Source organism: Thamnophis elegans, chromosome 9, assembly GCF_009769535.1.
Source record: "Thamnophis elegans isolate rThaEle1 chromosome 9, rThaEle1.pri, whole genome shotgun sequence".
Lineage (NCBI taxonomy): Eukaryota > Metazoa > Chordata > Lepidosauria > Squamata > Colubridae > Thamnophis > Thamnophis elegans.
Window position 1 is genome coordinate 7,471,899 of NC_045549.1, and position 18,438 is coordinate 7,490,336.

The 18,438-nt window shown below is 43.2% G+C and overlaps 1 protein-coding gene across 3 annotated transcripts in view; it reads right to left on the reverse strand.

The window, feature by feature from the left end:
- Nucleotides 1-16,582, reverse strand: part of NUP54 (nucleoporin 54) — a 30,779-nt gene extending 14,197 nt beyond the window's left edge. The window contains exons 1-9 of one of the 3 annotated variants that reach the window (XM_032224041.1): nucleotides 16,467-16,582; nucleotides 13,907-14,068; nucleotides 10,432-10,506; nucleotides 9,533-9,667; nucleotides 8,238-8,464; nucleotides 7,861-8,048; nucleotides 6,057-6,253; nucleotides 4,834-4,888; nucleotides 3,605-3,698 (exon numbers count right to left, since the gene is read on the reverse strand). In XM_032224041.1, coding sequence (XP_032079932.1) covers nucleotides 3,605-3,698; nucleotides 4,834-4,888; nucleotides 6,057-6,253; nucleotides 7,861-8,048; nucleotides 8,238-8,464; nucleotides 9,533-9,667; nucleotides 10,432-10,506; nucleotides 13,907-14,068; nucleotides 16,467-16,521 — 1,188 coding nt within the window. In that variant the 5' untranslated portion in view covers nucleotides 16,522-16,582. The other 2 variants (XM_032224039.1, XM_032224040.1) reach the window with 2 other exon arrangements.
- Between the last annotated feature and the right edge of the window lie 1,856 nt (nucleotides 16,583-18,438).

Below are 18,438 nucleotides of genomic sequence, written 5' to 3' on the forward strand. Positions count from 1 at the left end.
CCTTTGATCTGACACAACTGTGTCCCCTGAGATGCCGGATAAATCGATTCCATTCTGCTACTTGAACAAACAGGACTATGTTTTTCTCCCAATAAAACATCCTTTCCTTGTAATTCCGGACGAATTAATGATTAAAAAAAACTTTGGATTGTGCAGAGATGGACAAATTAACACTGAAATTAAAAGATACAGAAGAGTCGGAATATTATGAAATTTGGAACAATTGGTACAAATGGCTGCAAAACAAGAATAAAATTAATTAAGCCAAAAAACAATATATATAAATATACATAGAACTGTGTATAAAGGTGTGTAAATATAGAAGCGAAATATTATATACATGTACAGGTATGATGACATAATAATGTTGATGTAATGACTGTAAGGTGTTGTATAGAAGGGAAAAAATAATAAAAAAATCTGCTAAAAAAATAAAATAAAAAAGCAAGCAAATACCTAACATTTGTTGTTTGAACTAGACTAAAGCACCAAAGACAAATGCCTTATATTTTCTTACCCTGTTTCCCTGAATATAAGACCTCCCTGGATAATAAGCCCAATCGGGCTTTTGAGCACATGTGCTAAAATAAGCCCTCCCTGAAAACATTGCAACACAGCAGCAGCCATGAGGTGACCACGCTCGCTGCGTCCTGCATCTCAGAAATAGTAAGACCTCCCCGAAAATAAGGCCAAGCGCTTATTTCGCAGGTCAAAAGAAAATAAGACCCTGTCTTATTTTCGGGAAAACACGGTATGGTTCGGCAAAAAGATATGGCTTTTAGATATCCTTCCTGAATTTAGTGCTGTGGAGGAAAAGAGAAAGGGGAACAAGGAAGATCTGCCTATCAATATCTAGGCAGATAGCGGGATGATCTCTCTCCAACTACCGTTTTTGCACTGAGCTCCGAGCATGTACTAAAGCAGTGGTCCCCAACCTTTTTATCGCCGCGGACCAGTCAGCCTTTGATAATTTTACTGTGGCCCGCTGAGCGCGTGCAGGGGTGGGGGGGCGTTGTTCTGCAGCGATCATGGCCCCCAGCCATTAATGTCTAAACTGCTGCAAGATATACTTAAATATTGATAAAATGTGAGGGGGTGTACTCACTTCTGTGATATCTATCCATCCATGTCTGTCTCTGTCTCTGTCTCTCTCTGTGTATGTATGTGTGTATGCATGTATGTGTATATATCCTCTATCTATCTATCATCTATCTATCTATTTATCTATTTATCCATCCATCCATCCATCCATCCCTCTCTATCTATCAATCACCTATCCACCATCTATCTATCTATTCTAGCTGGCTGGGCAATTTGGGGAGTTGAAGTCCAAAAGTGTTAAAGTTGCTGAGATTGAGAAATGAGGACGAAACAAAAGGGAAGAGAATGAAACAAGGTCGTAGAGAGAGATTGCAAAATGAAAGGGCAACTTCTCTTTTTATTTCCTTCCACCCCCACCACCCCCACCGTGCCTCTCTGGCAATTGGCTGCCCAGGAGGTGGGGAGGGGAAGATGTTTCACAGACAGCTGCCACCCGCCCATCTCTCTCTCTCTCTCTCTCTCTCCGCCTCCCCATCTGACCTCGGCTGCTCCACGGCGGAGACCCCAGAAGGCAAGCAAAAAAAAAGGGGGGAATCAGGAGTGGGGGAAGAAAACAAACCCCATCACGTTCCTATCTGTGAAAGCTCCCCGCTCCCTTCCTGGGCAGCCAATTGCCAGAGAGGCAGTTTGTGTACGTGTGTGTGTGGGGGGGGGGGGGGTTGGCAGCCCGCGGCGCGCCTAGTCCGCTGTGGAACGCACTGCCACCCGCCCAGCGCTCGCTCTCTCGCTCTCTCCCCCCCTCCAATCTCCCGCTTCTGCTTCGGCCGGCCAGCAACTTGTCCCCGCTTGCCCAGGGACTGGCCTCTGATTGGCTGGCGGGGAGAAAGCCTCGCCAGGGAAGGAGGCAAGGACTCCGCGGTGATGTCATGGGGACGGCACCCCCAGGTAGCGGCGAACCGAACGCGCTCCGTCTCCACGGGCTACCAAGGCGGCCGGGCGGGCGGCCGGGGTGGGAGTGGGGTTTGGACCGGAGAGGCGGCTCTCAGGTTCGAGTCCCGGGGTTGATCTCAGGCTGCGCGTGTGGGTGAAGAGGCAGCAGGGATCATGGCCCCCGGCCGCTGCAGCGATCATGGCCCCCGGCCGCTGCGCGGCCCGGTGCCAGGTACTCCACGGCCCGGCACCGGTCCGCGGACCGGGGGTTGGGGATCACTGCACTAAAGTAATGAAAAATTCAAAGCCATCTTTCTTTTGTGCCAGTCCAATTTTCCTCCCAGAAGCAATTAGGATTGTTCTAATACGCTCCCTTCCTTCATTGATGGTTGGCTATGATGGTTTCTGCATCACAGATTTCATGACTGTTGGATTCTGGAATTGTAGATTAGTTCTCAAACAATCCTTAAAAGCCACACGCATTAGAGATTTAATGGTCAGAGAGAAAAGTAGCAACAGGAAAACATCTCCCGTTCCAAAAATGTGGCTTTTCCTATGTTCAAGCCAATACAAGTATTAACTTATACAAGGCAATCCTTATACAGGCAGCAAACATCAAAACTAGAAACTACTAAGGACCAAATATTTACGATATTGTTTTGGGAATTTATTCCGTCAACAGATGCTTAACATTTTTTTAGTTGGGCCACGGTGGCGCAGTGGTTGGAATGCAGTACTGCAGGCTAATGCTGCTGACTGCTGGCTGCCAGCAGTTCAATTATCACCGGCTCAAGATTGACTCAGCCTTCCAATCTTCTGAGGTCGGTAAAATGAGAACCCAGATTGTTCAGGGGGGTTGGGGGAGTAGGCCGACTCTGTAAACCACTTAGAGGGGCTTTAAAGCACTTTGAAGCAGTATATAAGTCTAAGTGCTATTGCCATAATAATAATAATAAAATTTATTTGCTGCCTATTTCGCCATGGGACTACTTTAGGCAGCTTACAATAATAAAAAAAGGAAGTTTATGACTAGTTAAAAAGGGTTCCACCACAAAACCGCATTCGACTAAAGCGCACTCGACGAAACCGCGTAGCTGACATCATCACAGGGCGACAACAGCGCGGAGACAGAAGCACGCTGTAAACGCTAAACCTAAAATTAACCCCTAAACCTAACCCCCCTAAACCTAATCCTAAACCTAACCCTAAACCTAACCCTTAACCTAACCCTAACCCTTAACCTAACCCTAAACCTAACCCTAACCCTAAACCTAACCCTTACCTTAACTTGAATCGGCTTGCTTTCAAAGCACTATTTAAAGCGCCCTTCTTTCTCCGCGCTCGCTGTTGTCGCCCTGTTGATGACGTCAGTGACGCGGTTTAATCGGGCGCGCTTTAGTCGAGCACGGTTTTGTCGTGCCACGGTTAAAAAGATGGACAAGTGGGGAGCAGAGAGCGAGGGGGGAGGAGGGTGAGTCTGCTGTCACTCTAGCAGCCACCTCCAGAAATCCATCTTAGGGTGGATTGTAAAGTGGTATAAAAGTCTAGGTGCCATTGCCATCTCCACCATCCGTGGTCAAGCCTTAAGTATTTCGGAATAGAGGGGCAGGAGGATCAAAGAGCGGTCACTTACATCCAGTCGGCTCTGATGCTGCTTTGTCATTTGGTCTTGAACTTTCAACCTCCTCAAGAGTTCCTTGAAGCCAACCATGGGGACTGGAATCAGCCTGCAAGAAGTGAAGAGCATGGATACAGCAAAAATTAGATGCAGGGCAACTGTTGCCAGCTTCCAGTTTTATCCCTTCTTCCCAAGATATACAGAGAGCAGTTTAAAAACGAATGCGGTCATTAATAAAACTATTTATCCTAAAGTAAGATAATACAAATGAAAGAAGTAAAAAATAAAAACGCAATTTAGAAGGCGGGGCAATTATTACCTTGCAGATGCGTAGATTGAACAATAATTGAAGCCAGCGTTTCTCAAACCTCAGTGACTTTTAAGATATGTGGATTCCAGAGGTGGTATTGAGCCAGTTGGGCCGGTTCAAGCGAAATGGTAGCGGAAATTTTGAGTAGTTTGGAGAACCAGCAAATACCACCTCTGGTTGGCCCCACCCTCCCGCCCATCATTCCCTGTCCCATATTCACTTGTTTTTTTAGCTCAGCTGATTCGCGTGGCAAAGCGGATTGCTGCGTCTCAGCTGAGCTAAGCTCACCAGCGCGGACACTTAGGGCAGTCTTTGAGTGCCGTGCACACACACACAGTGTGTAGAACTGATAGGAAAAGATTTGGAATCCCACCAGTGGTGGATTCTAACTCCCAGAATTCCCCAGCCAACCATGGGGAATTCTGGGAGTTGGAATCCAGGTCTTAAAAGTCACTGAGGTTTGAGAAACACTAATTTAAGTGAAATACCGCTGGTGCCACAGGAGAAATAGAATGAGTGCTATAAATCTACAGAGTAAAGGAATAATTCTTTTGTACATCATAAAGGTAAAAAAAAACACAAGCAAGATTTCTTACAGAGATAATTAGGAGCCTTTATAAAAATTGATGTTTTTCATTAACAAAAAGAAGAAAAAGGGAGACGGACTAAGAAAAAAAGTGGGGGGGGGGGAATTGAGAACAAAACTGCGAAGATGAGAAGGAAAGAGGTAATTTAATATGGGAGAGAGAAAAAGTACTTCCAAACTACAACGAATCATCAAAGCAGCCACTTTGCAGGAAGAATATTTTTTTTGTTTTGTTTTCTGAGCCAATTATTTCAATTTCTCCATTTCTCCTCTGGAAAATGTTGTTATTCTTTTCGCAAATTGCTACAAAGATCTGCTTCTTATGAGTCATCTTGCAAGCCCTCTTACTTTTCAGGTTCGGGGTTGTCCACTTTGGCCTGTTCCCAAATGATAGGATCAACACCTGTAAAGGGAGAAGAATAGAAGTGATTTCTTCTCCATCTTTTATTAGCGTAACAAAGGATTTTTTTAAAAAAAGGTTCGCCATTCTTTTCAACAGAAATATCCCTTATATCTTAATCATGATTAAAGTTTAGTTAAAACGCTCAAAGTTCTAGATAAAATAATAAACATACCATGCCAATTAAGATCTAAGAGCTTTTCCTTTTAAGTTAGCATGTAAACCGATTTAAATCAGACCCTCAGGGTTATGTGAAGGCTCTCTTTTCAAATACTAAGGAAGGATGAGTGTATAAGCAAATGTATGTAGCTGCCCCGGGTGAGATGGGCAGCTATATAAATTTGATTAATAAGGAAATAAATAACAATCACATTTCTGCGACTTGTTCATATAACAAACCACAAATCTTTGAATACCAGGGGTTGTGTGTGTGTGCCTGTGTAGTTTTAGTCTTTGTATGCTGCCTAGAGGCACTTGTGTGATATGGGAAGCCATATAAAACATGGATGCAAGGAAGGAAGGAAGGAAGGAAGGAAGGAAGGAAGGAAGAAAAAGGGAGAAGAAAGGTAGATGGATGGATGGAAGGAAGGGAAAGGGAGAAGATGGATGGATGGATGGATGGATGGATGGATGGAAGGAAAGGGAAGATGAATGGATTGAAGGAAGGAATGAAATGAGAGGTAAAGATAGAAAAGGGGGGAGGGAAGGAAGGAAGGGGAAAGAGAGAGAAAGGGGAAGGAAGGAAGGACTTTCTCTTTAATGGGTCAAAGACAACTGAATGATAAAGAGTTTCCCCTTGCTTAAATGTAACACAAACACAGGAAATTGGTTTATCTTAAGCAGTGGCCTCTCACTGGTTTCATGCTCAGTGCTGAACAGACTCAACAAATATGCTTTCCTTCCTGTCCCAATGTGGCATCCTTTGGAAACTGTAAACACTGTCCAAACACCTCACAGACATTTAGTGAGAAGGCCACTTGCGATCTTTCCAAATTGTGGGTAAAAGCGGACTCCAAAGTACCGAGTCCTCAAACCTTGTTTATGGAGCTAACTCTCTTCCTTTATAAGGCATTTGCTCCAAGAGTCGCTCAAACGTTCACTTCCTCAGAAATACCTGTTCTCTCGCTTGTAGGAGAGGAATGCTGGATTATCCACCCCAAGCCCGGCTTACCTGCAGGAGGATGCTGCAGCAACTGCTTAACCTGGGCTGGGGAGAGCTCGGTCCTGGCCATGCTGAGGGTCACGCCAAGCTGCTGCAACTGGGTTTTGATGTTGGCTTGTTCGAAGTGCGCATACAGGGTGGTGGCTGGAACCCGCCTGGAAGTCCCGTTGGGTGACCGTTCAACCACATAGATCACTATTTCTGTCCTAAAAGATCAGGGAAAGGATTCAGATTTGACAGGCAGGCAGAGTCCCCAACTTACGACTGGTTGCTTAGCAACTCTTCCCAAGAAAGGGACACACAAGCCAGATTTGAAGTCCTGACGACTGCATCTTCATGGTCACATGGCTGCATTTTGGGTTTTAAAATCCAATGGGGTCACACGGCAGCCTGCTTAATGACCATGACTTATGACCAAAATTACGGGCTCAATTACGGTTTCAGGACGAGGAATAACCTGTGAAAGATTTTTGAATTGTGTAGTTATTTGGACTCACTCAAGTGTCACACTGCAAAGGTAACCGACTGAATACTTTAAGGAAGTAAGATCTCTCCATTTTCTGTTGTTTTCAGAGGAAAATCTCACAATGGATCCTAAGAACTGATAATGAAAACCTAAGGGGGGAAAACCTTTTCTGTTAGGTCTTATTGGACCATACGAAGAAGGGGAAAGGATACAGGTGAATTTCCCCAGGATGAAAAAACCTCTGGATGAATTTCTCTTTTTTTCTACCGGGGAGACTGATAGGTCAGAAGTAGCACTCCACACATCTGCAGCTAAGTTATAGTTTAACCAGCATTTACTGAACAAAGGACGATTCTTTTCATACAACCCAAATCTAAGCCATTGTTTTAAAAATAATGACAATGGAGTTTACCCGATGCATTCAGCAAAAAACAACACTCTCTTAAACTCCAGTGTGTTGTGTGAACTACTGAGGAGATGGGCAGAGGACAAATGAATAAGACAGTTTTATCGGAGGCCATCTAAATACAACAGATCTTAAGTTTAGCCTTGGTCTGGGAAACATCAGGCTGTTATAGATGGCAGGATAAAATATAACAATAGCATACCGCTTCATAGTGCTTTACAGCCCTCTCTAAGCAGTTTGCAGAATCACCATATGGCCCCCAACAATTGAGGTCCTCATTTTACAGAAGGATGTAAAGGCTGACTCAACCTTGAGCTGCTCAGAATCAAACTATAGGCAGTGGGCACAATTAGCCTGAAATGAGGGGTCCTTGATGCTCTCCAGGCTGGCTTGTTTTCTTGCAGATGTTTCATTACCCAAGCTAGGTAACATCATCAACTCTGATTAGCTGGAGCCTGTTCCCAGTGTGCGCATGCGCAGAGCTGCCAGACGAAGGGAACAGCTAAAGAACAGGGGTCGACTTGGGAGTAAGGCCACAGGTGGACGATGAATGGCCCCTCCCAGAGGACATAAAAGAGGAGTGGAGTTTGCAGGAGACAATTAGTTCCCTTAATTGGTTCGTGACTCTCCGAGACTCCTTGCCAAGTTTTGCAGATATCGGCCTGGCAGCTCTCCAAGCCAGATAAGGTCTGTGACTGTAAATCCTCCCTTGAAAGACTTTGCTGGATGTGAATGAGCAGAATTCACAGTCAATTAATAAAAGGGGTTTTTGTCGGGACAAGGAGTTTGCTTCATGTTCTTGGGAAGCCTCGGTCAGAACACAAGGATCTCTCAATCCAACCCCCGAGCTACAAATATTCCCCTTTATTGTTAGTCTGGAATACTGGGTTCTAAGCACTGCGGCTCTTGCGGGGTTTATATAGACTATCCAATTGTCTTACTGGTCATCAGGCAGTGTCTTTAAACCTTCCACGTTGACAGTGAGCGTCTGGTTTGAACCCAAGATTTTGTGCAACGATTCCACCAGTTGCTGCTGCAGACCACGGATCTCGTTTTCCTTTTTATTGAAGACTAGGGCCACCAAGCCATCTTCGTCCTTGTTGTTGGACATGCAGCTGTAGCCCACGGCCTGTAAAAGAGACAATTGTCTTTCCAGCTGCAGATGCTCGTTCTTTTTCTGTATCAACACAGGGCACTAAAAACGAACCCTGAGCTGACACAGAGAAGATTTATCTTTAAAGTCCCAGCAGATGGAAGAGCTCACCCAACCGACCAAATGTTTCAATCCAGACGCGAGGAGGAGAGGAAGACCTCCTACCTTAAATCTGCAGAACGGGTTCTCCTGCGTAAATTCCACGGGGGCAATGTTGTTGTTGAAATACCCTTTGCCTGTGCCCCAAAATGCCTGCAGCTGATTCCACTTGGCCAAAATGGCATCTCGCTCATCCCCCAAGAGGCTCGGGGCGGAAAGCGCGCTCGCTGTATTGATCAGCTGGTTGGACTGTGAAGGGGCTTGAGCAGGCTGGCTGAAGAGGCCTCCAAGTGCTAGAGTTGGATTAGAAGATCCACTATTAAGAGGCAGATCGAATCTAATACCCTCCAAGATTACCTCCAACATTTTTTTTTTTAAAGAAAAGTATTTAATAATCTACAGCAGTGATTCTCAACCTTGGCCACTTGAAGATGGGTGGACTTCAACTCCCAGAATTCCCCAGCCAGCTGCCTGTGGAATTCTGGGAGTTGAAGTCCACAAGTCTTAAAGTTGCCAAGGTTGGAGATCCCTGTTATAGAGCAGGAGTGGAAAACTATGGCCCTTTTATGACTTGTGGACTTCAACTCCCAGAATTCCATGCTGGCTGAGGAATTCTGGGAGTTGGAAGTCCACAAGTCTTAAAGTTGCCAAGGTTGGAGATTCCCCTGGTTTAAATGGTGCGGTCTTTCAGCGAAGCCACAAATAACTTTACAGATTTGATTTTTGTTTTTGCCAGGGTCATTAAATGAGACATCATGTGAGCATGATTGGCAACTTCCTCTCCTCTTTCCCCCATTGACTTTGCTTGTCAGGAGCCAGCTGGGAAGGTTTCGATGTGATTTTGGGATATTGCAACCATCATAAATAAGTGCTGGTTGCAGGTGTCATCGTCAGGATGCTGCGACGGTTGTAAGTATGAGGACCGGCTGCAAAATACAGGCAGCCCTCGACTTATAGCAGTTCATTTAGTGACCATTCAAAGTTACAACAGCATTGAAAAAAGTGACTTACGACCGTTTTTCACACTGACGACCGTTGCAGCATCCCCAGGGTCACGTGATCAAAATTCGGGCACTTGGCAAAAGGTTCATATTTATCATGGTTGCAATGTCCCGGTGTGTGTGTGTGTGCATGCGTGTGTGTGTTTGTGACGGGATCATCTCTTGCCTCCATCTGACAAGCAAAGTCAATGGGGAAGCCAGATTCATTTAGCAACTGTGTTACTAACTTAACAAGTGCAGAGATTCCCTTAAGGTTGGAAAGGAAGGTTGTAAAATCTGTGCAAATCTTATTTCACAATTGTCTCGCTTAGCATCAGAAAACGTTGGGGCTCAATTGTGTTCGTAAGTCAAAGGACTTACTTGGTTGCTGCTGAGTGTTGAAACCACCAAAGCCCAAACCGGTTCCCAAGGTGCCAAGCCCAGTTCCTGTAGTTGGGGCTGTTCCAAAGGTGGTACCGAAACCGAAACCTTTGTTCTGGGTAGCTCCAAACAACCCTGGAGGGAAAGACGAAGACAGTCAGCCACCAAGCAAGCTGCCGTATTTTTCAGAGTATAAGACACTCCGGACGATAAGACGCATCTTAGTTTTTGGGGAGGAAAATAAGGGGGGGGGGGGGGGGGAAATCTGCCTCTGCCTACCAGCATCCATGGTATTCATCTGCCTAGCGTCCTGTCAGTGTGTGAGAGAGTTGAGGGCTATTTGGAAACAAACAGTATTTGCTGCGTGGACAACAAGGAGACAGCAAGGAGCCTGGGCGTGGCTTGTTCTGTACTAAAGCTGCATGCTGTGCTGATATCTGAAACTTCTCTCCTCTGCTGAACTACCATGTTGGGAAACCTGCTTTTGGTATATATAAAGAGAAGTTATTGAATCCTGCTGAATCAGTGACTTCTGTATGCTTTGTAAATGTGATTGCTGCTGCAAACTCTGACACCTCCTTGCAGCAAATGGAGAACAGCCAGGTCAGCTTCAGCACATTGATGCAGCCTGAGCAGCTGATTGGCGGGTGGATTGACCTCCCAGAACACCCCCAATCAGCTGTTCCAGACTGCAGGGATTGCCACAGACCATCGCCTCCTCTGTGCCTCACATTTTTGGCTACATTTGGTACATAAGATGCACCCAAATGTTCACCCTCTTTCGGGGGGGGGGGCAGGAGTGCGTCTTATACTCCAAAAAATACGGTAATTGTCCTTAATAATATGCATGTATTTTAATCAGAAAGCCATCTCTACACAAGTGACTTTCAGCCGCTTACCTGTATTTGTAGGAGTTGAGAAACTGAAGGTGGACCCCGCGGTGGTGTTGGCGGTCCCAAACCCCCCAAAAGCTCCTAGGAAACCAAATTATGTAAATTAAAAGGAGGATCACTTTTCGCAATGCAACCAATTGTTCAATGACAGCATGCTGATCGGAGAAGAGAGATGGTGACAAATGAATGAGGCTGATGTGATCTGATACTCACACAAGATCCAGCAACGGCAGAAAATAGCCAGTATTTGTTTATTGTTTGGGAAAAAGTATATATACTTGCAACTTTTTTGGGGGGGGGGGAGGGGGAGGAGAAAATCTAATAATAATATATATTTGCTCACAACTCAGATAAGGAGGGTGACATATTTACTAAAGGCCGGCATTTCTCAACATTAGCTGCTTGAACATGTGTGGACTTCAACTCCCAGAATTCCCCAGCCAGCCATACAATGAAAACATAATTAACTTTAAAAATAATTTAAAAATAATTTGAAGGGCCATCTTTTCTCAGTCACGTATACCTGTCCCACTGGAGCAGGGAGGCAAGGAATGTTGTGGATCTCCTCTCCTAAGGAGGTACACCTAGGGGGACCCAGAAAAAGGGCTTTCTCCATAGGGACTCCCTCTCTTTAGAACATCATCCTTGCAGAGATTTGACTGTTCCCTACTTTAACACTCTTTTGTAAGGCCAGGAAGAGCTTGTTTTGCCAATAGGCTTAAGACAGTGACGGCAATCCTTCTCAGCACCGAGTGCCGAAAAGGGAGAGCGGATGAGCGCTCCTCTGGGCTGCAAAACCATACGAGGAGCTGCCCAGGGGGCATGCGTGTCAGAAAATGAACTTCCAGCGTGCGCCAGCAAGCTAGTCTTCTGGTCACTAGTGTGCATGCACATGCGACAATCAGCTGGTTGGCAGGCATGCTCACGCCGGAAAATGGACCAGCTCTTCCAGTTTCTGGTGCTGTAGCACGCATGAAGGCCAGCTGATTGTCGGATGCGCACCAGAAACCCAGAAGAGGAATGGGTGATGCCGCACGTGCCCGATGGCATGGGCCCGTGTGCCATTTTGGGCACGCATGCCAAAAGTTTGCAATCACGGGCCTAAGGGAACCCAGAGCAGGATGGAGCCCATCTAGCTGCTTATCTGTTGCTGCTAGGGGTGGGGGTGTTATTGTTTTTATTGTTTGTATGTTGTATGTTGGCTTTTTATTTTTGTAAGCCGCCCAGTCACTGAGAGTGAGTAGGAAGAATAGAAAAAAGAAAGGAAGGGAGAAAGAAAGGGAGGGAGGGCCTCCTGAATTCAAGCTCAATTCCTAGAAACTTTATGAACATACTCATGTAGTTATCCGGACAAAAACACCAAAGGGATTAATTATAGCTTTCTTGCAGGACGTTTTTTTTTCAAACTCTCAGGCTCGCCTACAGTTTTCCAGGTTAACCTGCTTCTAAATACTAACCAGACCAAATCCTGTTATGCTTTTTTTCCAGATCAGCCAAAGAAGGCTAGGAGAGTTAACACGTTAATGAAGACCCAATTGGGATGGATTAATAATTCTGGGACTCTCTCTCAATCACAGGGAAACAGAACTTATTAAATATGGGAAGGATCAGAAGTGGTTTGTTATTGCTACTTGGATAGCAGCGACTACTGAACCTCTTTGTAAGTTCTGTGAGCTTATCTAAACTAGCAGCACAGTTTCTACATGAATTGTCCAGGTAAAGGTTCCCCTCGCATACATGTGCTAGTCGTTCCCAACTCTAGGGGACGGTGCTCATCTCTGTTCCAAAGCCAAAGAGCCAGCACTGTCTGAAGGCATCCCTGTGGTCATGTGGCTGGCATGACTAAACGCCGAAGGCACACGGAACACTGTTACCTTCCCACCAAAGGTAGTTCCCATTTTTCTACTTGCTTTTCATGCTTTCAAACTGCTAGGTTGGCAGAAGCTGGGACAAGTAACGAGAGCTCACTCTGTTACAAAGCACTAGGGATTCGAACTGCCGAACTTTCCGATCGACAAGCTCAGCGTCTTAGCCACTGAGCCACCATTTCCCCATGAATTGTAGTAGTGATCAAATCACAGTTCTATATCCCTTCTGCATTTTTCCTTGCAAACCAGCTCCACAGGAAATGCATACTGAGGAAACAATTCCAACTAATCACAAAAGAGTGTTATTAGGATTACTACTTAAGGTGGCGATTGTTTTAACAGTGAATATGAATTCACAATGCACTGAATGTTGAAATGTCTGCATACGTAGCACAGAAATGATGGGAACTATGAAATGAAGATAATTTCATATACGAGCAGCTACAATTAATACAAAAGAAATATAGATAAAATAGAGATAAGTAGAGAGATAATTACTATTAAAGTCAGCAAAAATAGATTAAAAACAAAAACAAAAAGTCTTTGTTGTTGAATGTTTTGAATCAAAGTCAGCTGGGATTTTTAAATTTTTTTGGGTGCTGATCGTATACAATTTGTTTTCCCACAGAACCTTGAGAAAAGTATGGTGGATTCATGATAATTGAAATCCAATGAAGAGACATAGGAAATGGGAAATATATATATAAATGTAGCAGAGTCCAAGAATTCAAGAAACAGAAAATACCTTTAAAATATGAAATTGTTTGGCCATGTAATTACAACTCTGTATGCCTGCAAGTAATATTGGGTTCATCATATTTGGGCAAAAAAACAATCATATCCCAATCTTGATCCACATGATTTCAAAACATGTTCATATGCACAGACTCAAAGACATACACTGGAAGTATAACTGAAAATATTTGCCAGGATACTATATATTTTACACGTACACACACATTTGCACATATGTTTGTGTATGTAGGTGAGTCCATTTCATTATTAAAAATGCAATAAAAATCAACTTACAGCTCTATGCGAATTTTACTTTAGCTCTCAGTTGATTGTTCTTAATGTCTTAGCTATGGAGTTAACCTGATTTCTGCTATTTTTTCATGCAGCTACTTTTAGAAATGGGAACACTTATTCATGATAATTCCTAAATCCCTAAGCACCGCTGAGTTTTTAGTTATTATTTCTGACAAAACAATGAAGAAATCTGGCAAATTTCTGGAACTATTTAATGCATCCTGATGTCCATTTCACTGTAAGGCAGACTATTTTCCAATATATTTTGTATGGAATGCACCCAGAGTCATAATAGATTGGGGTGGTCTATACATTCTATTTATTGAAATTTATAGGCTGCCCATCTCACAAACTCTGGCTTTTCATAAATAAATCATTTCAGGTAGAAATCACATGTAAATTATTTTTAAAATGAATAATAAAAGCAGAGAAATGTTTTGTCAAAACTTAGGCTTGAATGACTTCTTGCAGATTTTAATGCAACTTATTCATGGATGAACTTTAAAAAACTGGCAAGTGTAAACTGAATTCTTGGATCCCTTCAAAAGCAAAATAATTACGAGCATCACATGAATATTCTCTACCTGCGCTGGCCAGACTGTTACCAAAATTAAACGGTGGCGCCGAAGTAGTGGAGACACCAAAATTCCCAATGTTAAAATTCACTGCAGGGTTGGCAGTTAATCCAAACCCCCCAAAATTAAACCCAGTGGCAGTGGAATTTGCTGCTTCAAGCCCACCAAATCCTGATGAGTAGGCAGCATAAAGAAAGCAAGATAAAGTCAGTGAGAAATCAAACATCGAAGCAATAAAACCATTTCTTAAGTACTAGAAGAAATACAAGAAAACCAATAGCAGGAATTGTAAAACACAAGCAGTTTTTCTGTTCCTAATTCTTTAGGGCAACTTTATTTTAATAACCAGAGTTAGACACTAAGTAGGCTAACCCCATCCTCTCTATGACAGCTCCTCAAATATTGGAACAGTGCTATCATGTCAGCTGCAGTCCTTCTTTTCATTAGACTAGGCAAAGCCAATGCCTGCAATCCTTCTTCATATGCTTTAGCCTCCAGTCCCCTAATCATCTTTGTTGCTCTGCTTTACACTTTATCAAGAGTCTCAACATCTTTTTTTTTTATCGTGACCAAAACTGAATGCATTAGGCTTTACCATTGGGTAGATTAAAAGCTATACAAAACCTACCACAAATTCCCTTATATTAGAAAGATGATCCCCGCCTTATTTATATTTCATTTAGCTCAAAGGCATTCCTTAATGCAGCCTATCAGCCATTGATGGTGACCTTTTGAGCATATAATAGAGAATAATAGAGAAGAGAAAAGAATAAGAAGAGAAGAGGACAGAAGAGAGTAGGGAATAGAGAATAGAACAGAATAGAGAATAAAATAAAATAGAGAATTATAAAGAATAGAAAAGAATAAGAAAAGATAATATAGAAGAGAAGACAGAAGAGAGTAGGGAATAGAGAATAGATCAGAATAGAGAATAAAATAGAGAATAATAGAGAAGAGAAAAGAATAAGAAGAGAAGACAGAAGAGAGTAGGGAATAGAGAATAGAACAGAATAGAGAATAAAATAGAGAATAATAGGGAATAGAAAGGAATAAGAAGAAAATATAGAAGAGAAGACAGAAGAGAGTAGGGAATAGAGAATAGACCAGAATAAAGAATAAAATAGAGAATAATAGAGAAGAGAAAAGAATAAGAAGAGAAGAGAATATAGAAGAGAGAAGAGAGTAGGGAATAGAGAATAGACCAGAATAGAGAATAAAATAGAGAATAATAGAGAAAAGAATAAGAAGAGAAGAGAATATAGAAGAGAGAAGAGGGTAGGGAATAGAGAATAGACCAGAATAGAGAATAAAATAGAGAATAATAGGGAATAGAAAGGAATAAGAAGAGAATATAGAAGAGAAGACAGAAGAGAGTAGGGAATAGAGAATAGACCAGAATAGAGAATAAAATAGAGAATAATAGGGAATAGAAAGGAATAAGAAGAGAATATAGAAGAGAAGACAGAAGAGAGTAGGGAATAGAGAATAGACCAGAATAAAGAATAAAATAAATAATAGAGAAGAGAAAAGAATAAGAAGAGAAGAGAATATAGAAGACAGAAGAGAGTAGGGAATAGAGAATAAAATAAAATAGAGAATAATAGAGAATAGAATAGAGCTGGAAGGGTCCTTTGAGGTCTTCTAGTTCAGCCCGCTGCTCAAGCAGGAGAACCCACACCATTTCAGACAAGTGACCGTCCAGTCTCTTCTTAAAACTTGGAATTTTAATCACACGCCCATGGGGATGCTGGAAAGGTCCCAACTGTGCAAAACAGTCATAAGCCTCTCTCTCTTTTTTTTCCCAGGGCTGTTGTAACTTTGAACGGTCACTAAATGAACCATCGTAAATTGAGGACTATCTGTATAAACAAATAAGCTGCATTTCTTTTACAAGTTTTCGTCCACTCCGGCTCCGTTGGGGTCCCTGCCTACTGGAAGCTGCCTCAGAGAATTGGCTCTTGACAACCCCCCTTCCCCATTTTACTCTGAGGTAATTTTTATTTTCCTCCCTCGTTTTCTCCCTATTTATGGTTTCTTTTAAAAAAACATTTAAAAAAAATACTATGCACATGTACATAGTAAATACAAAAAGAAAAGAAAGAAAAAGGAAAAAAAAAACCAAATATTATAGTGCTCCCCACCCACCGGAAACCTTCCCCCCCTTTATATTTCTTCAACTATAACAACTAAAAGATATACAATATATTCTAATTGTGCCCTTATCCCGTCCAAAACAACGCATATTCTCGAGGTTTATTCCCTTTGCCTTCCACCAGCACTGATTTTATAAAATCCCCCCCCCCAATATTTCATTATAATTATTTACTTTAATCGTCCTCTTTTAAAAAAATAAACGTAATTTGTTGTTAATTTATCATTTTGTTGCCGTATTTATACCACTCATTTCTTCGAATAACCTATTGGTGGTTTCTGAGGCAGCCCAACTCGCTCAACCGCCGACAGCCAAGGCAGGCATTCAACGGGTGCAGCTCTCCATTCCCTCCTTCTCCGGCCCGGAAACTCGTTCCCGGCAAGGCCTTCGGGCCTCCCTCTTGGTCTCCGCACTCACCCGCGGGGTTTGGGGCGGCCGCGCCGCCAGCAGCCGCCCCGAAGTTGAAAGCCATGAGGCAGCGCCGAGACACGAGCAACGCCGAACACCGTCCCCCACCCTCCCCGCTCAAAGGAAAAAAGGTCCGGTCGCCTCTTCTGTCCGGGCGGAAACAGTGACCCCAGAGAGAGAAGGCCCGAAGGCGGACTATAGATTTGCAAAAGTGCAGAGCAGTGCTCGGGTTCTACTTTCTGATTGTAAACCTTTTATGTAAAAACCATGTCATGGAAATCCGTCGGCGCGACATGGCGTCATTCGAGGCTCGATTCATGGTCGGTTGAATTTCTGAAAAGGAACGCGTGGAGTTGGTACACTACAAGCAAAAAATCATTGCAGAGGGGCGACTTTTGTTTTCTAGCTCTACGAACGGGAACCGTCGTTCACTCGGGCATAAAACCTGGATGCACGGTTTGATTGGTTGCTCCGGTAACTGGGCGGAGCGACTGGCGTCATCCGCGCGGGGCTCGTCAGTGACGTCATGAGACAGGCGTTATCGGAGATCTGAAAGTACAGAGCGGCGCATAACGCTACCGGCTTCCTCAAAAAGGGAGCGCTGCGCCCCCTTAAGGATTGGAAGAGGATCGCAGATCTCGTTCTCTTCCGCTTTCCATTTTACAGACACTCCTCAACTTAACGACCAGAACTGAGCAAGAAATTTCTGTTGCTAAGAGAAACATTGTTTAAGTGAGCTTTGCCCCATTTTAGGATTTTTCTTGCCACGTTTGTTATGTGAATCGCTGCAGCTGTTAAGTTAGTGACATGGTTGTTAAGTGAATCTGGCTCCCCCACTGACTTTGCTTGTCAGGTCGCAAAAGGGAATCGCATGGCCCCCGGGGACACTGCAACCGTCATAAATATGAGTCAGTTGCTGAGTGTCTGAATTATGATCATGTGACCATGGGGATGCTGCAATGGTTGTGTGAAAAGTATTTAATTGCTTTTTTTCAGCACCGTCGTATCGGTTACTAAATGACCTGTTGTAAAGTCAAGGACTATCTATATTGTATTACTCCGTTTGTATGCATGCACATTTATTTTTTAATTATGTAGATGCTTACTTCTGAGTGATTTTAAGAATAATGTAACTATCAATCATCTTTTTTTAAAATCTTAATTTATTGGGAACGGCTTGGCAGACATGCTGAACAGAATCTTCTAACACAGCAGTTGTAGAACTTGCATTGTGCACCATTCTGCGCCATTTCATAAATCACGATGGTGATCTACCTTCCAAAACTAATTATGAAGTGCAGAAGTCAAATTTTATTTTTTAAGTGTATACAAAATAATATTTACGATGTGCATCATGCTTTTAGAAGTGTGTTTAATCAAACATTTGGGCTAGTTATAATTAAGTGCTATATGAAAGTCTTCCTCCCTCCTCTTCCATTATTTCCTCCCTATCTCTCTTCTTCCTTCCATTATTTCCTCCCTCCCTCCGTCCCTCCCTCTTTTCTTCTAATATTTCCTCCCTCTCTCTTCCTCATTTCCTTCCTTCCTCTCTTCTTCCATTATTTCCTCCCTCCCTCCCTTTTATTTCCTTTCTTCCTCCTTCATTTTTCTTCCTCCCTCTCTCCTTTCCTCTCCCTCCCTTTTCTTCCAATATTTCCTCCCTCTATTCTTCCATTATTTCCTCCCTCCTTCCATTTCTTTCCTCCCTCCCTTTTGTTATTTCCTTTCTTCCTCCTTCCTTCATTTTTCTTCCTCCTTCTCCTTTCCCCTCCCTCCCTCCTTTTCTTCCAATTTTTCCTCCCTCTCTTCTTCCATTTTTTCCTCCCTCCTTCCTTCCATTTCCTCCCTCCCTTTTATTTCCTTTCTTCTTCCTTCATTTTTCCTCCCTCTCCTTTCCTCTCCCTCCCTCCCTCTTTTCTTCCAATATTTCCTCTCGTCTTCCCATTATTTCCTTCCTTCCTCTCTTCTTCCATTATTTCCT